The 20,871-nt window shown below is 41.1% G+C and overlaps 1 protein-coding gene across 3 annotated transcripts; it reads right to left on the bottom strand.

Moving 5' to 3' along the window:
- Positions 1-707: 707 nt before the first annotated feature.
- Positions 708-20,540, bottom strand: scarb2a (scavenger receptor class B, member 2a). Of its 3 annotated transcripts, none has more exons than XM_041900680.2 (14): positions 20,466-20,540; positions 19,368-19,510; positions 11,781-11,938; positions 11,252-11,399; positions 10,455-10,649; positions 9,511-9,602; positions 9,039-9,158; positions 8,362-8,540; positions 7,336-7,454; positions 7,003-7,076; positions 6,519-6,570; positions 6,145-6,297; positions 5,039-5,086; positions 708-4,713 (listed from the first exon to the last, which is right to left on the bottom strand). In XM_041900680.2, exons 2-14 carry the CDS (start codon positions 19,488-19,490, stop codon positions 4,576-4,578), a joined length of 1,599 nt encoding a protein of 532 aa, XP_041756614.1. In that variant the 5' UTR covers positions 19,491-19,510; positions 20,466-20,540; the 3' UTR covers positions 708-4,575. The 3 variants fall into 3 exon arrangements, with proteins under 3 accessions (XP_041756614.1, XP_041756615.1, XP_041756616.1); XM_041900681.2 differs by having other exon boundaries at positions 20,485-20,500; XM_041900682.2 differs by lacking the exon at positions 20,466-20,540 and adding an exon at positions 19,539-20,431 and having other exon boundaries at positions 19,368-19,429.
- Between the last annotated feature and the right edge of the window lie 331 nt (positions 20,541-20,871).

The raw sequence follows: 20,871 nt of genomic DNA, 5'->3' as shown, positions 1-20,871 counted from the left end.
CATTTTACAGACACAATATAATTTACAATAGTAATCTATAAAGTTTGGTGGAGGAGGAATAAGGGTCTGGGGCTGTTTATGGTTCGGCTTAGGCCCCTTAGCTCCAGTGAAGGGAAATCTTAACGCCACAGCAAACAATGGCATTCTAGACGATTCAGTGTTTCCAACTTTGTAGCAACAGTTTGGGGAAGGCCCTTTCCTGTTTCAGCATGACAATGCCCCCGTGCACAAAGCATTGTCCATACAGATATGGCTTGTCGAGATCGGTGTGGAAGAACTTGACTGGCCTGCACAGAGCCCTGACCTCAACCCCATCGAACACCTTCGGGATGAATTGGAACGCAGACTGTGAGCCAGGCCTATTCGCCCAACATCAGTGCCCGACCTCACTAATGCGTGTGGCTGAATGGAAGCAAGTCGCCGCAGCAATGTTCAGACATCTCCTGGAAAGCCTTCCCAGAAGAGTGGAGACGGTTATAGCAGCAAAGGGGGGACCAACTCCATATTAATGCCCATGATTTTGGAATGAGATGTTCGACGAGCAGGTGTCCACATACTTTTGGTCATGTAGTGTATGTGAAGGCACCAACAAATACCACAAGCAGAAAATAATATATATGTTAAACTACTACGGTCTCAATGTATTCAAAAGTAGTATTTATAGGTATATTAAAAGCAAGCAAGACTGAAAAAATAAAGTAATCAACTGTTGTTTGCATTCATTGCAACTTTATTTTTTTTTGCAAATACACTAAAAATGTTTACAAAAAGCATTGTATAAACATTTGTGCCGTGTAAATTATTAAACTAAAAATAAAAGGATATTACTTTTGAAATAGTTTTGCACCCAACATGACGATTGTCATTTTCAGCAGCAAAAAAAGATAAATATCTCAGAAGTAACTTGAAATGCATGTTAGTTGGTGACTGAGAAACTTACACGCAATGACATGTGAACATTATACAGTTGCTACACTGCTTAAAACAAATAGGTAACTTGAAGTAAATTAATGAAATAAAGGATGTATGGCACTAGCCTTCTTCCCTGAAGGAGGGCTTCATTCATCTATGGGTTAGATTGCATGTACACTTCCCTTGTGCCTGTCCTGGCACTAAGGCAATCTCCCTACACATGTATACAGATAGTCAGCCTTCCAATTAAATCACTCCAGTTTGACAAAACTGTGCATTAGCTCCACAAAAATAGGTCTACATAAGCTTATCATCCTACGCACACACACACAAGCATCAAGGAATTCTCTCAGAACATTTGGGGGCTTTGCTACTCTCACTGACGGATCAATATCTCACATTATGAACCATCTTTACAATATGTATTTTTCTGTGAGACGGAAAAATGTCATAATACAAACTGAAATGTGTGCGATGACCCCAGTTGAATATTACAAAATAAACTGTACTTAGAAATGAAACAGGACCACCATTTAAAAAAAACGTATTCAGAAAACAAAGAGAACATATGGATACATAAAGTGTCCGATTAAAAAACATTTATTTTTACATAACCTTGTATTGCTGTGTCAATACATAACTCCATTTTTTATTTGCACATTAGAGCTGCATTCTAACCCTTTGACGTTCGCTTGATATTAATCATCCTTATCGAATTGTAAAAACCACGTTTTGGCCTTGATGGGAGAAGCACGACTCAAACAATGTTGTAAATATACTGCACTTGGTTCCTGGCACTGTTTTAGATGGCGTGCATCCAAAACAGCAACTTATTCCCTATACAGTGCACTACCTTTGACCAGAGCCTGTGGGCCCTGGTCAAAAGTAGTGTGCAGTATAAGATATAGGGTGCAATTACAGACGCAGCCATAGTGTAGAAGGTAGGCAGGCGGTGGTGGCACAACCGTTATCTCTGAGGATAGTAAACACAAGCTGGAACAGATCTATGTAGGTTATCTTTGGTCAAGCACAGGGGAGCGAATGGACTTGAATGATTGGGTACAAAAGGTGAATGGGACTAGTCAGTCAGATAGTGGTAAGTGTTGGCTCAGGTGTGTGTGCGCGCGCACCGTTAAGCGCACACAACACACACGGTTCTCAGGTTTAAGGTCTTCTAGATTCAAGTCAATAAGGATGGTAAGATATACTGTGATGATTAAACAAGTACAGCAATAATTGCACACGGCCATGATTGCTTGTATATAGATGGAGCCGAAAAGGCCTACTGTTTATAGGTCCTTGATATATAATATAACCAGGACCAAAGTTTCAGAGTATATCCCCAAAGCCATGTCTGACAGACGTCCTTAATTGCACAACCAAAATCATGCTTGAAATAAAAAAAAATTAAAAACGTTGTTTACTAGGGCATCCATCTAGAACTCCACAGACATAGTTTCCAGTTTTACAAACCCTATCTATAAATCACCCACAGAAACAAGTATTACAAATATCTAAATCATCCTAATATGGACAATTCCTCAGCCACAATGACAACAGATCGAATCATCATCAGTTAACAGAAGTGGTTAAAAAAACATGATATATGATGTTACAATGTTGCGATCTTTAGTTATCTGTTAATTCCAGTAAATGACAGCAAGCTTTGGGCATTGAATCCTGCTCAAATATTCTTCAATATTTAAAGACTTGCTTCAGAGACCAGACATAGCAATTCAAAAGAGATGATACTGGTTTCTGTTGGAACAACCTTAAACAGAATATGAGCATGGATGGCTCATCCATAGAAAAATACAAGTCCATAGGTTAATGCAATTATTAGCAGCAATAATAGATACAAAAAAATAATAATATCAATGTACTGAAAAGCAAGTAACAAAGGCAAAGTGTCCAACTAGAATAACACCTCAGGAGCCACATTGAAAAACACCCCTGGGGCAAACTACTGAAATGCACAGAAGGACCCTTGCATTTTACATAACACAACCCCAAAATACAGGGCACGTTTTCTTTTTTTGGGGAAAGTGCAGGAATTTTCAAGTTGACAGTATTATGGCCTTAGTTCATTTTTTCCAGAAGCAACTGCCAAAAGGCTTGACACAACACAGAGACTAGTGACCAATGACAGCCCAAAAAAATATCAAAATATCAGACAGAGAGTGATTGAAGTGCCACATTTGTCTGAATACCTACAGCTCCTTGGCAAGCCAGTTGACTCTGTTCGACATAACATGCACAACAGAAGCGGTGCGCAGGGCACAACTGTTTATTCTACAATTCACCTGTGGTTTCTTTACAGCACACCCGACTGTGTTTCTAACAGGGTTTCGTCTTTATGTGAAAACCTGGTCACCTTGTTATAAGGACTGTACTAGCAATCCAAATTGTGCTTTCTAAGTATCGATGCAGACACACAAAGTGGGTCGACACTGATGTTAAAAAGATTGTGACTACTTGCTGGATTAGGTCAGCGGTAGCCAGACATTTCCCCATTACATATGTACAACTACTAAGATATGCAGCTTTTTACCATATCAACAAAGAAACACACTGAAAATTGTAAGACAGAAAGTAGGTTAAGGTCTCCTTTGTAAGTTTTGTGGGTATGTTTTTTTTCTCTTACAATTTGAATATGAGATGAAAGCTTAGGGCATATCTAATTTGGCTATAGGTAACATCCCCAAACAATCCTTAATGGGAAAGCAGCTATTTACTAATGCCTTATCTGAGGAAATGTCAAGGTTTCAAAAGATTCTGTCTTAAACTAGTGTTGGAGAAAAAGGTGAAGGGAAAGGATTTTTTTTTCTAAATGTCTTGTATCTCAGTTGTCATACTACACTGAGCATGCATCAAGAAAAATGAGTCACCCATAGCCCAATGAAAACAGGATACTGCATGGTAAGACATGCACACACAAACTGTCACATATTCTATTTGATAACTTGGGTGTGTGCACTGAAGGATTCATCCCAGGAAAAGACAAAATATGCTATAAATAGTCCATTTCTTTTTTCTACAAAAAGGATATGCTAAATAAGTACAGTTTTATTAGCAAAACCACTTATAGTCTGAGTCAGTGAAAATTCACAGGGAGGGAGGGAAAACGACCAAATGTTTTAATCTGTTGGCTTGTTTTGGAGGTGACCTCACAAACACTGATACAAAGAAATGTTTCAGGACCCTCTAGTCTTCATTAATCAGGTGAATACTACCCATCCGTCAGTGTAAGGCTGATAGAGGCTGCTCAGTGGTTGTTATTGATCAGTGAAAATACTGCCTAATTTGATACTTATTCCCTCAAAGAGCAGAAAATACTCAAAACAGCTTATGTCCTGGTTGTCCAGGTGTTCCTTCATGAACCCAGCACTGAGCCCAACAGAACAGACAGAAGTGACAGTAGTAGTAATAGTAGACAGGAGTTGTTGTTTTGCACTATGGCAGGCAGAAAGGCCATGCTCAGCAGGATAGTAGGATAGTCAAGAGCGTCATTGAGAAGAGGAGCAACATCTTGATAGACATGGACATTTATTGGGGTTGTTCCCCAAAAGTGAAAGACCCTGGCCGCACTGCGAAACCCCGCCTTGGTTATAATACCACGCCCAAGCTGCTCCGCCTGACCCTCTCCACACAATGCAGCCTGCATCAACACTTCTGAGCCTCCACGGGAGACATGGCAATGTAGGAGCCGTTCCTCATTGGCTGGCTGGTATAGTTGTTTTCTGATGGTTCAACCTCTGGTTTGTCGCTGACTTGAGTGTAGGCCGTTTCATCTTTTGCAGTCTGAAGAGGGAAAGGGGAGGACATTTTGTAAATGACAAAGCAGAATTCTACCATGAAAACAACATTTCTATATATTTACAACTAAATTGGAAATGCAACGGTATATAATAAACTAATTGTGGATAAATCATTCATTAATGTCAGTGCACAAAACCACCTAACTCAAAATTATTTAACTTAATGAAGAAATACCACTATGAAGCAGGAATTTAAAATAAATATGTATATATTATACCTAAAGATATTACATTTGAAAATGATAAGCAATAAGCAAGAATTGCAAATAACTGAACGAAAATAGCAAACGAGGCAAATGAAGACTTACAGTAAAAGAATGAAAAGCTTCAGTAAAATCAATACGTTTTACTTCATTCTAAAACAGAAAGGAAAAAGGGGGGTTACAGAACACTTTAATCATAACACAGTAACTATACAGTTCTTCAAAGCTGGAATTCTGGTCTTATAAATGAATGATATAAACTCATTGATTTTGGAAAATGTAACTTATGACTCATGAGCTTATTTCAACAGTCTTACCCCATCAGAACCCAAAATACAAGCTTGTTTTACTCCAATGTTTGTAAACAATGTAAATGTAAACAAACACTAAAGCCTAAAAACATGGTTAAAACTATTTTTATATCATGGATGGTCAGTCCTTGCATCCATGTCTGGTGGTTCTGTCAGTGGTTACATTTTTCCAATCCCTCAGCTTGGGGTGACAGCTGTTATTGTTTGAATTAAGGATTCTAGCTTTATTTGATATTTCAAGCTGTAACATGTAAAGTTCTGATAACCCCTATCTGAGTCACAACTGATGGGTGGGGAATGGGGTCATGCACACGGGGTCAGAGGGACTAACCTAGACAAACACAGATAAGTCTTGAAAGTCCCCTGGCTATCCTACAGGACTCTGGCCTGTACGGTACTGTAGACTATACACTGTCATCATTGTGACGGTCTGTCTGCCAACGGGGACTGCTAAATTAAGATATATATTTCCTGTTTTGACCTCAGTGATTTCAAATTGTTAGAAAGGCCAGAAGCAATATAATTTCATACAGAGATTACAGAAGGCAGCACATGTTGACTATGTGAGGTTCATCATGCACTGTGTTAACTTAACATGCAAGGAGTTGGAGGATAACTCAAGACACCAGACCAGTGATGTTAATACAGAAGAATAAATGGTATATAAACAGATCTAACATCGAAGAACACTGTCAAAGCTAACATAAAACCTTTGTTGTGTCATTACACCATTAAAGACTAATCACTTATAACCTCCTTGACAACAACTGACATATTGTGAGTGAAGTGCAGAATTTACACTATTTTAGAGAAGCTTATGAATATTATTGATTTTTTGCAACAAATAAAAATTGTTTGCGTCTCCTGGGAGTAAGTGCAGGGGTAGAGGACAGGTCTTACCTTCTTCTGGCGAGACCTGCAGACCAGGATGACTAGGACAATGAGCAGGATGGCGCCCATGCCCACGATGAGCAGAGGGAAGTTGGACACCAGAGTCACGATGAGTAGCAGGGTCCTCATCTGGGCAGCAGAGTCATCGTCGATAGTGGCCGTCTGGGGGAATTGGGTGGGTCACTAAGGTTATTAACCTGTCTTTACTATGTTATTAACTGTTGTTATTACCATTTCTTAATAATACACTAAAGGGTTCTCTCTAGCTAAATATCTAGATTTTGTCTAATACAACTTCATTTGACATTTCTAGGCTGCACGTGAGGCTGATTGAATTTCACAAAATACATTTGAGAGTGAGAAAGGGAGGAGATGAGTCTTACCTCATTGACAAACATGATGGGGAAAATGGTCTCGTTTAGATGTTTGGTTTTGCTGCGGAAGAGAAAATGAAGTGCGTACTTGAGGTTCAACAATAGGCCTTCTCATCCCTAGTACCAATTGAGTGAAAAAGGTCAGTTTGGCTAACTTTTACATTTACATTTTAGTCATTTAGCAGACGCTCTTATCCAGAGCGACTTACAGTTAGTGAATACATTTTTTATTTTTTTTTATACTAGCCCCCCGTGGGAAATGAACCCACAACCCTGGCGTTGCAAACGCCATGCTCTATCAACTGAGCTACATCCCTGCCGGCCATTCCCTCCCCTACCCTGGACGACGCTGGGCCAATTGTGCGCCGCCCATGAGTCTCCTGGTCGCGGCCGGCTGCGACAGAGCCTGGATTCGAACCAGGATCTCTAGTGGCACAGTTAGCATTGTGATGCAGTGCCTTAGACCACTAACTGTTCAGATTGTTATACTTACGGGAAGCCTGGAATTCTGTTCAAAATTATATTGAGCTGGGCTCTCTTGCAGGCACGGATGGGAACCCCAGTGGTCTAAAAAATAACGAAAAAAATCAAACGCTTTAAAATGAAGGAATAGAAACTAATTCAGTTAAAACTTGCCCTTTATAATATGGAGGCAGCAAATGTTTATATTCCACTGGTACTGCATAAACACATACAAAATGTAATATAGCTATTAAATACAGTATACTTATACTCAGAATGACACTATGTAAGAGTATAGGGCCCATAACTGATCCCGCATATTGGAATTATCACTATATAAATGTAGTTAAATGTTTGTTCATACCGGGTTAAGGTCAAGGTAAGTCTCATGCTCCTCCTTGTTGGGGTGCAGTCCTTCAACAGCATTAATGTACTTGTCATCTGCCTGATAAAAGTGGGGGAACGACACCACGATAGGTGCACCTATGGACAAGAGGAAGGAGATGGGAAAGAAAAATGATTTAAGAGATAAAACACCACAAGTAACCTATGTTCTTATCCTGGACTACTATCAGAGAGGATTAGGCAAAACAAAGTAAATGTTTGGATATTGGGGCTCTAAAAAGGAAACCTCAAAGACAAAAGCGAGAGATTGATAACGTTTGCTATCTGGTATTATAACCCAGGCATGGAGATAGCGGAACAGATAGCAAAAATTTGTCGAGTTCCTTCCTTGCCATTGGAAAGGCTGCCTGTACCAGATATGTTCTGATAAACAGACAGTGACATTATGGACGGTTTTTACAACCCAGGACAAAAACGATTCCTTTGAAGTCAGAATGACCATTATGAAGTTCCACACGGTACTACTCATAGAGACACAATGTAATGTGTTCCAGTGAGTGAGTTAATAACTGGAGGAATAACTTTGCCCAGATCGTTGAACTTTCTCTGCACCACTGCGAAAGTGGATGTTTCTTAACACACATAGGACTTAAAAATACATCTACTTCACTCACGAGACTTAAGGGTTACAGTAGTGCATTTATATGCCATGTGTTTGTACATGGATTGTTTTATGAGGGGAAACCATTTAGAGATATGCCTTATCCTCAGGTTCACAGCACTGCAGGGAATTCAAGTGTTTTATAGCCCTCATCCAGAGTTAATCATTTACCATCTACACTACTGTGAAATCTGGACACTCAAACATGGGAATTTCTGATATCTATTGGACCTTGGATTGCAGCTAGAACTAGATTGGGGTTATTATTTTTAAATCAATCAAAAAAATAGGTTATGGGGTTAGTCAAAACAAACATTGGGTATGTGGGGCACATGCAATGTTATGCCAACCAGGGTTGCGACAGTGTGATGAACCATCTCTTACCTTCTCGGCAAACACTGACTTTTAACACCCCGGTGCCAAGGCAGTCCCCAGCTGGCACACAGAAGCCGGCGTTAGTGGGGTTCTCCTCAGGACTCTGCAGGACGTCGTGTGGCGGGGCGAAACGGTAGGCTGGGATGCCCTTCACTTCCACATCCTCAACATAACCCAGATGGATCGACCTAAACCACAGAGGCAGGTAGGAATAAGGAGAAGGACAGACAAGATGTATAGTAGGAGTTTCTCATTAGTTCACAAAACTTACAGCAGGATTTTGGAATTCTTAATTCAGTTCTACACATGTAATTTTGCTGAGGAGATTGTGAGGTATGTGGTCACAAATGTGTCACCTACTGTGTGGAACATTGGGTAAATATGAGAAGACAAAGTACAACGGTCTTGATTGAGTCAAAGCTTCCTTTTTATATTATGTGCCTCTTCTCCAGTTTCTCCTCACGCATCATGGTGTTGGTTGGAACATGCTCAGCTCACACCTGTTTACCATGACCAGGGTGTGGCGTCTTCTACAGTGGTTTATCAGTCCGATACGGATATGAGTCAGTTGTTTCGAGAATTCTTGGCTGTCACCTAATCCGCCGCCCTACTCTGTACTGGCTGCTTTGACTGTAAACAAATAATAAACTACAGACAATACAGATTTGGAGATATGACTGACGTACCTGCAGAGGTCAGCAGCAAAGATGTACAGCAGCTCCTTCCTGGACAACAGAGGGTGGAACACACTGCCGTCCGTCCCATTGATCATGTTGCTCTGGTTAGAGGACCACCATGACATTTCACTGAAAGGCACAGGATATGTTACACATCAAGAGGAAGCTTTCGTTTACACAAGGTTATTACAAAATAACGTGGCAGGCCAAATACTGATTCCATTTAAAATGCCTGGAAGCGGTTTTCTATTTCTGATATTTAAATATACGATTTTGCAATCTGCTCTGTCATGACAGGGATCAAATGTGTTTATCCTTGGACTTTGAATACTTGATTTGGACAGATCCCAATTCATTCACGTTCAATGACTAAACCCAATGTCGAAGGGCAAGGACCAAAAAGCAAAATGCTGACATGAGAAATGTTTTTTGAGAGCCATTAACTACAACAACATGAAGGTGGGAAACAGAAGGTCCTTACGTCAACCCCTTCCATGTGTCTATTCTGCCATATTCCATGTAGTCCCGTTCACCAGTCAGGAACACAAACTCTCCTTCGTGAGTTCCATTTTTCTAGGAGAAGAGAGAGAGACAATAGTTCAGTTAGACTGTCATATCAAAAGGAATACATCCAACGACCAGGGGAACAGTGAACAGGTACAGAATCAGAAACAGCCACATGGGCTCTTGATAAGCAGAGGTAAAGTTAGAACATCTTCCCCCGATGCTGTTAAAAACAGTCATTTGGGAAGGCATTTCAGTGTTTAAAGTGTCTGGTTGTTGTTGTTGGAAATGTACTGATGGGGGATATTGTGCTATAGAGGCTCAAATAAAAATGTCACGGCATTACTGTAGCCTGCCTATCCTGTTCTGTTTTTCCTTCTCACATCACAGTTTTATAGGCAGCAGTAAGAGGCTGTAGTTGACCAAAACGGCTGACACAAATGCTCCCTTCCACATAAATGCTTTGGCAGTTGAGATTTTACAATTTAGGTAAAATTCTATCCAACGTCTAGTTTTTTCGGGGGGGGGGTTCCAAATAATGCACCATTAACTGGTTTGTTGAACCTGAGCAAACTGTTCGCATTGTTATTACGTGAGGCAGAATAGCAGACGTGAGTCTCCAAAGCAGACACGAGTCTCCCAGAAAAACGGAAAGTAAGCAGCTTCATCAGAATATTGTCATTTTCACTCATCACGTGATGACACCACGAGACCTCCTCCCAGTCTCTACCAACCACCTACTGGTTCGATGACTAAAGGATTTCTATTGCAATTTCACAACTTTAGATTAAATCACAAATTTCAAGATGGCCATTAGCTAAGGTTATAACTTTTGTGAATGAGTGTATTAGCAAGGACCAGTTCAGAAGTGTAATCTGATTAAGCATATTTCAAGGTTTTCACTAAACAAACAGTGCCTACCTTCCACATCAGTCCAAACATCTCGTCCACCTCTGGCCTAATGCTGTGGATTTTGGTAAGCAGAGGGTCCTTGAAGCCCCACAGCACCTCGTGGACGGTGCGGGTCATGAAGATTTCCACGCCGATGGAGTTCATATACATGGAGACAAAGGTGCGCAGCAGGAAGGAGTAGGAGTTCAGCTCGCTCATCACCGCCTGTCCAGGGAGAGGGAGAGGAAACAGAGAGAGAAGGGGTTAGAGCGCACATTGCATCATACCACACAAATTCTACTAGTAACAAAATGGCACTATGCAACACAATTATAAACAAAGTTTCTAAGTCTATAGCTTTTGTTGTTGTCTAGAATCTGGTTTGGTTCTCATCAATGGAAATTGGATTACGTCCATGAAAGCGTCTGCTATAAAGTAACAAGTTGGTAGGAACAAGTCACCAAGATGTCATACTACAGCATTAAGCATAATGCTTGGAAAGTCTACTGGAACGATGCAGTAAAGGAATGCCAATACAGGGTTACAGTGGTTATACTGTGACTCAAGAAAGGTTACATTTGACCAAAATGGCGACTCTCAAAAGGTTAAACTTGACCAAAACAGAAGAGGATACACTTGTGGAATAATTCACACCCTCATGTTTCTAAGTACTCTAAGAACTGTGTTGCACCACAGTTTATAACACACTATATTGCAGATACAACGTGTCCATGGCAGCTAAGATACAGTGTGTAAACGAAGCCTGTACAAGTATACCAAATGTAGATGTAACAAGTAGAGGCTGAGAGAAACACACACTAACTCACCACAGCTGGGATGTTGACTGTCCTCAGAATGTCAACCTCTGGATTACCCCTGGACTTCTCTGGGACGAAGACAAAGCTTTTGGGATTCAGGGCATAAACCTTGGTTCCATTTTCAAGGAAAGTCACATTTTCCCTGGGTCTGTATTCCCTGTTATGGAAAGATGTGGGTAGGAGGATTAAGTTGGTCCACACAGATGTCTTTCATCCCCATGTGAACGAGTTCAAACAAGTCCATCAGCAGGTTCAGCAGCATGGAACAGCTTTCAGTCAATATTTCTTTCCCAAGACCTGCATCACCAGCTTCCCATGATCAAAAGAACAGATCATAAAACAAATACATTGTTGGCCGAATCTTAACTTGAGATGCGCACATGCAACACAAACATTTGCAAAAACCTTCCATTGGCATCGATACATGATTTCCACTTAAGTCAAAGTTATGATTGTGGATCTCAAGCTAAGAGTCAGCCCTGTGTGAACTGATGCCTCCTAATTTCAAAGGAGAGCAGTGAGTGTGTTGTCAACCTACCTGTAAGTGTAAGGTCCAATCTGGGTGACCACCGCCTTGCCCCCTGCTAAGAACACTTCTGGGTTGGTCACATTGAAGAAGTAATACTCCATGTAGACTGGAGGAGGCGGGTTCTTCCACGACTCAAATACTTGGCTTGCCTCTGTCAAAGTCAATTCCTAAAAATAAAATAAATTGTAATAGAGAATTACAGTTAATGATTAAGGACGGTCCAAAACAACAAATGATCTCTCCAAGTGTAATCTGTTTAGGGTAGTATATTTCTGAGGGATAGAAGGAGCGCTGGCCTAAAAAGCTATTTGAAACAGTTCTCAATCTCTAAACTAAAGATATTTTGGCTTTCAAAAGCCATTTCATTTTTGATTCCGGCAGCATTACCCAACAACAATCCTTTTCAGGTTATACCAGGAGAGAGCACAAACTGCAATTAATGTAGCGAGGACCCAATGCCAGCACACCAAAACCACAGGGTAAAGGGGAAAACTCCTTCGCAGGTGAATAACCATCAGAACAAGCAGAAAACCTGAGTGAAAAGAGCAAAGGAGGAGGCTCGGTCGAACCACAGCAGGCTGCTCAAGGGATGTTTGCATTTTTCTCAGGACAATCATCAAAAAGCCTAAATTACTGCCCACCAAATGGGAGCATGACAGTTTGAATAAACAATATGGAGTAGTATCACTGTCCTATTGGTCATCATTTGAATACAGGAAAGTGGTTAAATGTGTTCAGATAAGTCTCTCAGACCACAGAAATTCATGTGGGACTAAATTTGTCCTGTTTTTTTTAAACGTGGCAATGATCAGATAGAAAAAGTCCACCACAATTCCACAGCATTTTAAACACTATCAGTGTCAATCATGTGTAACATTAGCCAACATTACAAATGCTTGACTAGAAAGACCATAGCTTCAACACGGCCTGGTCTCAGACTAGACGTAACATAGTAAACACTCAAATTAGTATATGTTACGTTTGGTATGTTTACATAAGACAGGAGGATGGGTGGCCGTATAACGCAAATGTCTAGCAACCCAAAGGTTGCGCTTTTGAATCTCATCACGGACAACTTTAGCATTTTAGCTAATTAACAACTTTTCAACTACTTACTACTTTTTATCTACTTTGCAACTACTTAGCATGTTAGCTAACCCTTCTCCCTAAGCCCTAGCCTAGCTAACGTTAGCCAGCTAGCTAACATTAGCTACAACAAATTGGAATTCGTAGTATATCATATGTTTTGCAAATTCGTAACGTAAGAATTGCAATTCGGAAGATATCATACGAATTGTAATTTCTAACATATCATACGAAATGGATGATGGACATCCACAAATTAATACATACCATATGAAATGTAACATCTCATACTAAATTGAGTGTCTCAGATAACACGAAATGCTCTGAGACCTGAGTAATTCAACTGTAATGTGACATTCAACATGGCATGCTGGAACATGGTTGTCAAATCTAAAAAGAGAATGTCGGTTGATCCATAAGATACGGGTAAGTGATGTACGCCTACTGTATAGAGAAATCGGTAACTACAACAACAAAAAATCCATTCAAGAGGGTATTTCTAACTTCAAGTGAGAAATGTCTCACCACCCCCCCCCCCCTCCTTTACATAAGGGGTTACTGATTGCTTTCTCTGTCCCCCGAGTAAAGTGAGGTGTACATGAAAGAAAGGCCTTTACCGTTCACACAGCTCACACACTCATCTTGAGGTCTCAGAGAAGCTCAGCAAAACTCAGTGATTGAGAGAGGCTGTTGCTTTTAAGGTGTGGCTCAACAAGGATGCACAAACTCTTGTTTCACGTCCAGACTTGATTTTTCAGTGTTTTCCAGTCATTGAGCCAAAGGACTATCCCATTTCAAAAGCGAGTCTCTGAAGAAATATGTATAAAAAAAGTAAATCATATTTGGTAGCAAGAATTAAGCCACCGCTACTAAATGAATATAGGGGAAACTGGGTACATACTTCCTACGAAGCCCTAAATGATCGGACAATAATTTTGGCTCATACACACATTCTGACAAACACACTACACAACTTGGCCAAAGGTCACCACTCACTAGCTAGAGCATTGAACTGGGGGCATGCTCCTCTGGGGCAAAACAGAAGCATGTTGCTTCACTTAGACTCTAGTCAGTTTTAAACAACATAACTGGAGTGGTCATATTGAGGCAGTGAAATAGGCTGTTTCCAGCACAAGACATGTGAATCAACTAATTTAATAGCCCATTTCATTCTGTACAGCAAAGTATGAATGCTGTGGAGTCAAATATCACTTCGCATGGAATAAAGATATCGCTGAGAAGCCATTTCCCTTTTATTTTACTAGATCATTTGAGTCACCTGAAAGTTGTGAAAAAAGTCAAGCCAAACTAAGCCAGCTATTCCAATCATGTGTGTTGTATTGGCTGCGTTTAAAGTCAGAATCCGCAGTTGAAACAATTAAAGCAGTCACTCCGCCTGTTTTAGTAAAAAGCTGAGGGATGGGCCTGGAGAAATGTAACCATTCTCAAATCATAGACAGAGCTATGGATGCAAGGACTGACCATCCTTGACATTAAAATTATACTTTTACCCATGTTTTGAGGGTATACCGTGTTTGTTTACGAATATCGGAGTAAAATAAACTTATCTTTTGGGTTATGATGGGGTATGACAGCTGAACTAAACTCATGAGGCATTTATAAGTTACAGTGCATTCGGAAAGTATTCAGACCCCTTGACTTTTTACGTTACAGCCTTATTCTAAAATGTATTTAAAAAAGTCCCCTCAATCTACACACAATACCCCATAATGACAAAGCAAAAACCTTTTTTTTGTGCTAATTTATAAAACAAAAAAACCCTGAAATATCACATTTACATAAGTATTCAGACACTTTACTCAGTACTTTGTTGAAGCACCTTTGGCAGCGATTACAGCCTCGAGTCTTCTCAGGTATGACGCTACAAGCTTGGCACACCTCTATTTGGGGAGTTTCTCCCATTCTTCTCTGTAGATCCTCTCAAGCTCTGTCAGGTTGGATGGGCAGCGTCGCTGCACAGCTATTTAAGGGTCTCTCCAGAGATGTTAGATCGGGTTCAAGTCCGGGCTCTGGCTTGGCCACTCAAGGACATTCAGAGACTTGTCCCGAAGCCACTCCTGTGTTGTCCTGGCTGTGTGCTTAGGTTCGTTGTCCTGTTGGAAGGTGAACCGTCGCCCCAGTCGGAGGTGCTGAGCGCTCTGGAGCAGGTTTTCATCAAGGATCTCTGCACTTTGCGCCGTTCATCTTTCCCTCGAACCTGACTAGTCTCCCAGTCCCTGCCACTGAAAAACATCCCCACAGCATGATGCTACCACCACCATGTTTCACCGTAGGGATGGTGCCAGGTTTCCTCCAGACGTGACACTTGGCACTCAGGCCAAAGAGTTCAATCTTGGTTTCATCAGACCAGAGAATCTTGGTCTGAGAGTCCTTTAGGTGCCTTTTGGCAAACTCCGAGCGGGCTTTCGTGTGCCTTTTACTGAGTGCCGGCTTCCGTCTGGCCACTCTACCATAAAGGCCTGATTGGTGGAGTGCTGCAGAGATGGTTGTCCTTCTGGAAGGTTCTCCCATCTCCACAGAGGAACTCTGGAGCTCCGTCAGAGTGACCATTGGGTTCTTGGTCACCTCCCTGTCTGAATACTTATGTTAATAAGGTATTTCTTTTTTTTATTTTTAATAAATTTGCAAACATTTCTAAAAACCTGTTTTCACTTTGTCATTATGAGGTATTGTGTGTAGATTGAAGAGTAAACTTGTGTATTTAATCCATTTCAGAATAAGGTTGTGACGTAACAAAATGTGGGAAAAGTGAAGGAGTCTGAATACTTTCTGAATGCACTGTATATTTTAAGACTCAATGGGTAGGTTATATATTAATAATCTAAATCAAAATGTATGTACCAACTAAGGATTCTAGCTTTAAAGCCAAACACTGACTACATACAGGAAATGTGAGAGAGAAAAACACCACCAACATGTGATTCAGACTCATCTTCAGCATTATGGTACCAAGTTTCACAATCAGTGATGTCTGTTTTGTTTTTCTAAATCAAATGGAGCCCCTTTCAAACGGATACAATTCCCAAGAGTGACAGTTTCTGTGCAACATTGTAATTTTTGGTAAAGTCAAGGCCTAGATTAGAAGAATTCCTGTGTTTAACACCCTTGAAAAAGAAAGGTCTCAAAGGCTTCCATAGATCATGTCTACATCATTTATCTCTTAGAAATGCTTCAAACCTTGATCTCACAAGCAAGCAGGGACAAAGGGTTGAGGGTTTATCAATCTTATCTCAAATCAAACTCACTATTTTTGTAGCTGGTGGTTGGGGGTGGGTCACATGAAGAGTGGTAAGGCCATTAAAACATAACGATCAGGTTCACTCAAAAATAAATGAAAACCTGACCTGAAACATCTGTGGGTGTTGTGGTTTGATAACCTCTCTCAATACCATAATAAATGTTATTCAGAGCCATGTTTTTAAGCAGTTTTCCAGTCTACATGATGACAATAAAGAGTGGTGTTTTCCAGGCAGAGCAGTCCTCTAGACCTAGATCAGGCCAGGGCTGAAACCACAATGAAACAGATGAATGCTCACAGAGCAAAAACAATCCTGCCTCCAGGCCAAGGAGTCCGTCAGATTCTAGGTATGCTACTGGAAAGTAGTTCTAAGATCCGTTTTAGATATAGAAGTGGTACAGTTGTGGATGGACATGAATTCTTAATTTATCTTTTATCTTTTCAGCCACCGGCAATATGTCCACATAAGACTCCTGCACTATATTTAACTTAAAGTATAGGTACGCTGAATGACATCATTAACAATATACAGTGAGGGAAAAAAGTGTTTGATCCCCTGCTGATTTTGTACGTTTTCCCACTGACAAAGACATGATCAGTCTATAATTTTAATGGTAGGTTTATTTGAACAGTGAGAGACAGAATAACAACAACAAAAATCCAGAAAAACGCATTTTAAAATGTTATAAATTGATTTGCATTTTAATGAGGGAAATAAGTATTTGACCTCTCTGCAAAACATGACTTAGTACTTGGTGGCAAAACCCTTGTTGGCAATCACAGAGGTCAGACGTTTCTTGTAGTTGGCCACCAGGTTTGCACACATCTCAGGAGGGATTTTGTTCCGCTCCTCTTTGCAGATCTTCTCCAAGTCATTAAGGTTTCGAGGCTGACGTTTGGCAACTCGAACCTTCAGCTCCCTCCACAGATTTTCTATGGGATTAAGGTCTGGAGACTGGCTAGGCCACTCCAGGACCTTAATGTGCTTCTTCTTGAGCCACTCCTTTGTTGCCTTGGCTGTGTGTTTTGGGTCATTGTCATGCTGGAATACCCATCCACGACCCATTTTCAATGCCCTGGCTGAGGGAAGGAGGTTCTCACCCAAGATTTGACAGTACATGGCCCCGTCCATCGTCCCTTTGATGAGGTGAAGTTGTCCTGTCCCCTTAGCAGAAAAACACCCCCAAAGCATAATGTTTCTACCTCCATGTTTGATGGTGGGGATGGTGTTCTTGGGGTCATAGGCAGCATTCCTCCTCCTCCAAACACGGCGAGTTGAGTTGATGCCAAAGAGCTCCATTTTGGTCTCATCTGACCACAACACTTTCACCCAGTTCTCCTCTGAATCATTCAGATGTTCATTGGCAAACTTCAGACGGCCCTGTATATGTGCTTTATTGAGCAGGGGGACCTTGCGGGCGCTGCAGGATTTCAGTCCTTCACGGCGTAGTGTGTTACCAATTGTTTTCTTCGTGACTATGGTCCCAGCTGCCTTGAGATCATTGACAAGATCCTCCCGTGTAGTTCTGGGTGATTCCTCACCGTTCTCATGATCATTGCAACTCCACAAGGTGAGATCTTGCATGGAGCCCCAGGCAGAGGGAGATTGACAGGTATTTTGTGTTTCTTCCATTTGCGAATAATCGCACCAACTGTTGTCACCTTCTTACCAAGCTGCTTGGCGATGGTCTTGTAGCCCATTCCAGCCTTGTGTAGGTCTACAATCTTGTCCCTGACATCCTTGGAGAGCTCTTTGGTCTTGGTCATGGTGGAGAGTTTGGAATCTGATTGATTGATTGCTTCTGTGGACAGGTGTCTTTTATACAGGTAACAAACTGATATTAGGAGCTCTCCCTTTAAGAGTGTGCTCCTAATCTCAGCTCGTTACCTGTATAAAAGGCACCTGGGAGCCAGAAATCTTTCTGATTGAGAGGGGGTCAAATACTTATTTCCCTCATTAAAATGCAAATCAATTTATAACATTTTTGACATGCGTTTTTCTGGATTTTTTTGTTGTTATTCTGTCTCTCACTGTTCAAATTAACCTACCATTATAATTATAGACTGATCATTTCTTTGTCAATGGGCAAACATACAAAATCAGCAGGGGATCAAATACTTTTTTCCCTCACTGTATATATTATTTTTTTCTCACGGTGTTATGTTTTCTAGGTCTAGGATGACACCATGTCCCAAATAAACCCAGACCCAAATTAATTTAACAGCAGCAACGAAACTGTGGCAGATAACTAATAAAAATAATGTTTGTGTGTCTGTATCCTATGACTGTCAGTGTGACATTTCTGCTGAGGTGGGCATGGCACTTTAAGAAAGAGAAAGTGAACCTGTTCATATACCGAGACATCTTTGGGGGGGGGGATTATTAATATTGTAGTATTCAACCTGGTAAGCAAAGAGGGAGAAGAGTGAAATGCCAAGTATTTCAAAAGGGAGCAGGACTCAGCCTTCACCGTCCCTCTCCCTTCCCCCATCCATGCCATGCGCACGCACCTCCCCAGACCCTTCTCTGACGAGATTCCACCCCTACTACAACCCCTGACTGATAAACCCAATAATTTTTTTATCCCATTCCCAATAAATGATATTGTGACACAGATATGTAAATAAGATTAATACACCGCAGATAAAGATGCAGCAGTCCACAGTATTTCAACTCATCTGTCAACCATTATGTATAATAAAGCTTGGCTTTGAGTACAATTCAGCAAATGAAGTGAGTGGGGTAAATTGTATTGTTGGAATAAAGCAGGTTGCTTGCTTAGAGTGCACCAATCCGTGGTGATGATTATGTTACCTCCACGCGCTGTGACGAACATACCTGGCATTGTAAATCAGCCAGTGAAATTCAAATCAGGCTATACATTGAGTTTACATGCTGAACGCCTTGCAGAACTGTTCAAGATGGTTGAATCAATGTTGCGGATTTATTCATGATACATTGTTGCGGTCCTACCACAAAAAAACATAAATGGTTGGTGGTAAAGAACACACACACATGTAAATTGTCGACATTGGATGGCATGCTGCACTGACCCATGTTGGGTGGGCGAATGACTGGAGATGCAGAATGAGTGAACTCAAATGCTGTAACGTTATCTATCGAACATCACCTAATGACAAGGGATAGAAAATGTGACTCACCGTCTGCTGTTCAGTGCAAACACAACTAACAAGTTAAAGCCACCAGACAATAAAATGCATGTTTGAAGTGGGAAAAAGTTGCAACTCACCTTTTTTAGCCGGTTGTGAATCATTGTTTGGAAGACTTGAGCCACAACCAAGGCGATCCCCACTATCAGTAGGTGGGCGCAGACAATTCCAGTAGCGTAAATTACACAGGATCTCCGAGTCATGATGCCAGCCAGCTATCAAACTAATTTGGCAAATGTGAAATTACTTACCAAGTAACACTAACGATAATACTGTAGGTTCTGATCTTTTAGGGTTTATTTTCCTCAAAAGGTAGCCGGTACTTATCACCTTGCCTCCTACACTACAGCGAACCTCACTAGACGAATTTCAAAATTGCTCGTTGATATGCATCTACTTGCAAACTTTCTTCGACAATAAGAAATACTGGTAGTTTCCTTAGTGCTGTCATAGAACAAACAATGTTCTTCTGTCTATACAGCCGGTGCCCTAATGCGAATCGACTGTGTTGTTCGAAGGCAGCGGAAGAAATAGCAGCTCGCAGTGCAGAGGACGGGCGGCAGACCTCCACTCCCTCCCTCACCAGATTCAAATGAACTCGGTCATGCGAAAAGCGTCCTTTTGGTGTTTGCTGGGCGGTGGGTGTGTAGCGTGCTTTCAGTGTGGCTGAGGTCACTGTTTCACTTTTTAGCACCATAAACAAAAGACGGCACAAACTAAATAACTACGATTTGCACTTGATTTTATCTAGCTACATAGCGCTGTTTTATATTAGGATACATTCAACCAAGCAAAGATTTGAAAGTAAACTTGAGGTTCTGACGTAATTCGAGACCAATTCACTTTCATATGTAACTGTGCAAGTAATATTATTTCAAGAGATAGCAGTGTCGTAAAATGAGCTAACAACGTCGCGTGAATGTGCTAACAAAGGGCTTGTGAATGAATTAGCAACGCATGCTCATTCAAATGTGATGTCACACTAGGATTGCTGCTAGCAAGTTACAGTAACTTTCTAAACAGAGTGCGGCGTGTAGCCTAGCCCTGCTATACTACTGCCACCTATTCTTAGCAGTGTGCGGTATACTATTGGATAACTATAAAACATTTTAAAAAACACAGTGCATCTGAAGTGATGAGTTAGCTAAATGAATGTACACATGATTCTGCCTTCATACATGTTTGGGAGTCACCGACCGTTACTTCTCAACATGAAATACCGCTATCTCGCCTCATCATCGTCGTCATCTCTCCTTTAAATAACCAGCATGAACATGAATAATGTCTTATTCAGAGAACCAACGATAGTTGACGTGGACCTTTTGTTCACTGAGCAGGACACTTGATTGGCTAACAGCTTCCCGGACCACCATCCTAAGACCACCCCTAGTGGGTTATGATTGGACGGACGAGGTTGAGTGCGATGCAGAATTTGATCGACTGATTTTGGGGCGGGGCTCGTTTAAAGGGGGACTGTCAGGGTGATTCGTTCGCACTGCATCAGATGTACTCACAGAGCCGACTGGAAATCTCCCCCGACTACCCAGTCCAGCCAAGGTCGAGGGAAATAGAGAAAGTACTGAC

The sequence above is a fragment of the Coregonus clupeaformis genome, chromosome 16 (genome assembly GCF_020615455.1).
Source record: "Coregonus clupeaformis isolate EN_2021a chromosome 16, ASM2061545v1, whole genome shotgun sequence".
Classification (NCBI taxonomy): Eukaryota; Metazoa; Chordata; class Actinopteri; order Salmoniformes; family Salmonidae; genus Coregonus; species Coregonus clupeaformis.
This window is presented reverse-complemented; position numbering and strand designations above follow the sequence as displayed.

Coding starts and splice junctions, on each gene's coding strand:
- scarb2a (XM_041900680.2), bottom strand. CDS start 19,490: ATGACTCGGAGATCCTGTGTAATTTACGCTACTGGAATTGTCTGCGCC. Junction 9,603..10,454: donor TGTTTGGACTGATGTGGAAG/GTAGGCACTGTT, acceptor CTCTTCTCCTAG/AAAAATGGAACTCACGAAGG. Junction 6,298..6,518: donor CCATCATGTTTGTCAATGAG/GTAAGACTCATC, acceptor CAATTCCCCCAG/ACGGCCACTATCGACGATGA.